The sequence below is a fragment of the Alosa alosa genome, chromosome 7, assembly GCF_017589495.1.
Source record: "Alosa alosa isolate M-15738 ecotype Scorff River chromosome 7, AALO_Geno_1.1, whole genome shotgun sequence".
In the NCBI taxonomy this organism is placed as follows: domain Eukaryota; kingdom Metazoa; phylum Chordata; class Actinopteri; order Clupeiformes; family Clupeidae; genus Alosa; species Alosa alosa.
This window is the reverse complement of record NC_063195.1, coordinates 26304598-26309402: the sequence shown is the minus strand read 5'-3', so window position 1 is coordinate 26309402 and position 4805 is coordinate 26304598. Positions and strand designations below refer to the sequence as shown.

The following is a 4805-nucleotide window of genomic DNA, read 5'->3' as shown; positions in this document are numbered from 1 at the left end:
TCGTTCTTCTGTATAAAAAAAACGTGCGCGCTGTCTTACCGTTTTGTATCCCTTTGCGTTTTTTGCGACAGGCAGACAAATATTCCCGATGTGGCTTTCTGCATAGATCATCATTCGCTGCCCAGCCCTAGTCAATGTTGCTATTGCTTTCTTAGACACAGGGTGGCGCTGCACTGATGCGTCTGATATTCGTGAAAGATGCTTTACGTAAGTTACGCAATAGGGATGCGATCGGGGCTCCCAAAAGTCTATTCTCTCTTTTTTGACTACATCGTCTTATCGATAAAGTAAATACACTATTTGTTACCATTGCCAGTTCCCTAACGGTTTATCTGAAGGTATTAAACTTGAGATTTAACAAACCATGCCGTCTAATGTCAGCTTGGAAGAGAGGTGGGAACATTAGATAGGGCGAAAGTTACGGACTACGACTGAGGAGGATAAGGAGAAGGTAACAGGTGTGGGTTACAGCTGGCTAAATATAATAGCACGTGTGAATATAGTAGGCCTATATATGGCCTCTATTTACATATACTACACTTAAAAGGCGTTTAACACATTTAATACAACTAATATAACAAAATGCTGACAATGTTCCATGCGGAGTTAAGGGCGGCGCACACAGTTGCGCACTTAATTTGGATACTGCTGAAGCATTTTGGCACCATGGCGCATTATTGGATAAACCGAGTTCAAAGAAGTGGAAGGGAACGAATCATCTGCTGAGAGTTCTAACAACGTCTGTAGCTGCTACTTGCAAATTAGCTTGTTTGAAAACCTTTCCTAAATAGAAGTCGTCTTCTGAACTCTCGAGCTCCTTAAATGCAATTTCGTTTCCCACTCGTTAGATGGCCTCATGTAACCACTAAATGTTTTTTTTTTATACACGACCAACAGCTAATCCAATTTGACGGTAGAGGGAGCTTTTGTCTCAAGTAGCAGTCCAACCACTGGCTGCACATCTGAAATCATGTTGGATAAGCAACATTTGGGCTGTTAGTTAAATACGCAAAAGTTTGATTAATGACTTGTATACCAATAGTAGCTTGTATGGGCTACTAATAGCCTACTAACGGAATACAGAATACGCTTCCCATTCGTAAACATTGAGCTCCAGTCTCCCTGAAAAAGAAAATACATCACTAACAGTAATCATGGAAAACATATGTCCACTGTTCCTTCAGAATCATGCGTTGGAATATAAGCTATTAGTCCTCAGACAAATACATTAATACAAAAAACATCTGTAATTTACTCAATGGCCACAATATGGTGCAAATACCTCTGCGATTAATTTCAGATCCTATTGGTTTCACGGGGTTTGGGGTCAAAAGGAGTCTTAATGGACAATTAAATCAGATGAACAGAAACACCAAAGGCTTAAATTGCTAAAGAGCTATTGCTATTTTATATTCTCCTGCGTTTACCCTGTTTAATAAATAGAAACATTTGGAAAAGAATCAGATTTGTTTGTGTTATTTTTATAGAAATAACGCCTGATGTTGCATTTTCTAGAACTCTGAAGTTTAAGCTATTCCGTTAAATGCGGTAGGCCTATTCACGAGCATCCTACAAATTGTTTGAGAAATCCCTTGTTAAAGCCTACCACAACGTGTAGGGGTAAATAATGCATAACGAGCTCTCCAAGAGCTTAACTGTGTTTTCACCTCGAGTTGTTTCACATTCTAAAAATGTGGTTATGCGGGATGTTTTCATTTTCACATTGCATTGCGGACCTCAAGGTGTTCGGGGGATAGGGGCGGTATTTCTCCTCCGTTTGCCGCGCTTTGCCTTAGCCTATAATCTATTTCCAAGATAAGGGGGAAGAGTGGCAGCCAATTTCCTCTTCAAGTAACCCTCCAGCGGACTCTCTGAACCCATGTCAATAATTGGTTGCTCTGCCTTCTCGTCTCTCTCTCTCTCTCTCTCTCTCTCTCGCCCCCAATCCCCGATCCCTCTACCCATTGGCTTCCCAGGGTCTATTTTTCATATGCAGCCCATAATGACCGTCTATTGGTTTCATTCTTCTCCCCCACCCCTCCTACCCGCCCGCGCACCGTCCTGCCCCTGTCGTGCGTGTCTGTGTCCATCTATCGCCTGACGTTCAAGTTCGCTGGAACGTCACGTCCGCACTTGAACTTGCAGCTCAGGGGGCTTCTCTGCCACCCTCTACATCTGTTCTGTCTCTCACTTTCTTTCGGAAGGAAAAGCCATGAAGTCCGTTGCGCCGTGTGTATGGTGCGCGCCTCCCTGGTCTAACCTGTGACTATTTTTTGCGTATTTTTTCCCTTTGGATGTCCAGCGCATCGATGAAGACGTTTTCTCCCTCCGGAGCCTCCTTTGTAAAGACTTTGGCATTCCCAATGTGATCCAAGCTGAAGGCTCCAATTCTCACCATGTCTCGCCGCAAGCAGGGCAAACCCCAGCACTTAAGCAAGCGGGAGTTTTCGCGTAAGTTGAGGGCATTTTGCTGTTGTGAATGTTTGTTTATTTCCCCGATGCTGCATGACTCGTGGGGCAACGTAGATGATACTACGAGTACGAGTGTAGTCTTCTCTATGGTCCACCGTTCGAGCCTAGGACACGGGACTCCGTGGGTGCTCCACAGTGGACTGACCAAAACTGAAAAGTGTGAGGCGACATAAAGCGCCTTTACTTAAAATGCTTTCTTTTTGTATGTTCTGAATGAAGTTATATGAAACCATTCCAGTAAGATATTTGAAACCAAATTGTCGCATGTTTTGCTTTGCGAATGAACGGATACTTAACGAATATGATATTGCGGAGCGGACCACTGAGGAGCGTACTAATGTCTCGTAAACATGACTAATACATTCTTCAACATAGTGATCCTGCAGTATAGGCTTAATTTGGTTAAGAGATCACATTAAACTATATTGGTTTAGTTCAACAACTTGTTTTAAATGGAGAGGACGGCAAGCAGTCTGTAGGCTCAGCTGTATGCCAAACCATTTCTTGGGGTTTTATGCGTGGTGGACATTCAATACGACAGATGACTAAAGAAAAAGAGAAACCAACACAAAGCTTACAGTTAACTAATTTCGTTGTCGCTTTTTTATTTATTTATTTAAAAAAAAAAAAAAACATCTAATCGCATAGGTTGTGTTTGAGAGGATTTTCGTAACTTTAGTGTAGAACTGTCTTTAATCTGGGTTGTGGTGAGCAAATTCTGGGTACGGTCACGACTAACACAGATATGCTTATCAAGAAAGTTTGCCCTTTATTTGTCTTTCCACCTAAAACACTTTGAATGTTTTTGCTCTGCTCGAGACGCACCGCATAGTCTACCTTAAGACCACACGGAGAGCCTATTGCCGAGACCACTTGATTGTAGGCATTGCATTTGTCACCAAAACCCTTAATATTCTCAAAATCCGATTATGCATTCAAATTGGACAATGCTAGTTCCTGACGAATGATTGAAACTCAGTAGGATATGGTTTGATTCGGTTATCGTTATATAAAACGATCTATATATACGATATATAACGATCTTGCACGCTCACGGTGGCCCACCTCAGGTTGGGTTCGTACAAATGCGATCGATAGGGGGCAGACAATTGTCAAGAGGCTGTATGTGAACTTGAACTTGATACAAGCGTCTTACACACTAAAGACTTATTCTTAATATGTCGCCCAGTTGATATGATACAAACAGAATGGACAAATTGCATGCAGAAATGGAACCTACAGAGTTGCAGCTAGCGCATTGTAAATGGCGCGCACAGGCGTCCCGGGTGCTGCCCGTAACCTCAAGCGGTTTGGAGGCAAATTCCTCAAGAAACATGTACAGAGGCTTCGGCCACACTAAGCTACGATAAATATCTTTTGAAGTTTAAACTTTCGCAACACATGACCTTCTTTAGCAATAGCCATACGCCAGTTTGCAGTGAAAACTATTGGCGTGCTTACTCGGTTTATTGGCGTGGCAGTTGCATGCAACTGAATGTTTATGTTCTATGGGGGTGGAGTGAAAGGTGAACCTGGCTTTAAACCCATCTGGGCGCTCATCTAGAGCGGCTTACTTACTGAAGATAGGTCCTTGAGAAACGGAAACGGCTCCGCTCTTATTAATACAGTCAAAATGCGTTGGAATGTCGCACGGCCCCCTCCCGTCCGACCTGACACGGAATCAAGGGCAGCGCAGCACCAGCGGCAAGAATTCCCTTTATCTCAATATCCCAGTTTGGAGTGTAAGATGTCGTTCTGATTGCTCTTTCATATGCTGTCTGTCTCGGTGCCTCTGGGACCTACCCCACATACGCCCCTCAATATCTAACCTCAGTAGTTCAGAAGATCCCAGCACTTCAACTAAATGGGTTCCAATCATCTTGAAGTCAAATTAAAATCTATTTTTTGATTCTCTGAGGTGTTAAGTTCATTAAAACCTAAGATTGGCTCCGTGATAAAGAGGGTCAAGCTACTTAACTCTGCTCAGCGACTGAGCAACCCTGGCTCTCTTTCATACACTGGGCAGTCAGTCGTGGCTTTCTGTCTTTTTCTTTCTTCCTTTCTTTTGATTCTTTCTTTCTTTCTCTCTCTTTTACTTTCTTTCTTTTAACCATGTATTACCACTTTGAATTACTTCGAATCTATAGAGAAATATTAATATGCTATTGCTGCCATCCACATAGTCTTGCAAACTGCAAACAAAACTTCAATTTGTATGTGCCATTTTATCCTCTTCCAGCCAAAAACATCAACAACTAAAACCAACATTTTCTGGACCATAAATAATGAAGACTATTTTCACTCCTCTTCGCCTTCATTAATCAGATCTGTAA

General features: G+C 42.4%; 1 protein-coding gene across 1 annotated transcript in view; it reads left to right on the top strand.

Annotated features, from left to right (window-relative positions):
• The first annotated feature begins 2044 nt into the window (after window positions 1-2044).
• The window catches only part of bcl11ab (BAF chromatin remodeling complex subunit BCL11A b), a 35339-nt gene continuing 32578 nt past the window's right edge, over window positions 2045-4805 (top strand). Inside the window, exon 1 of the mRNA XM_048247240.1 lies at window positions 2045-2451. Coding sequence (XP_048103197.1) covers window positions 2397-2451 — 55 coding nt within the window. The 5' untranslated portion in view covers window positions 2045-2396. The remainder of the gene's footprint in view (window positions 2452-4805) is intronic.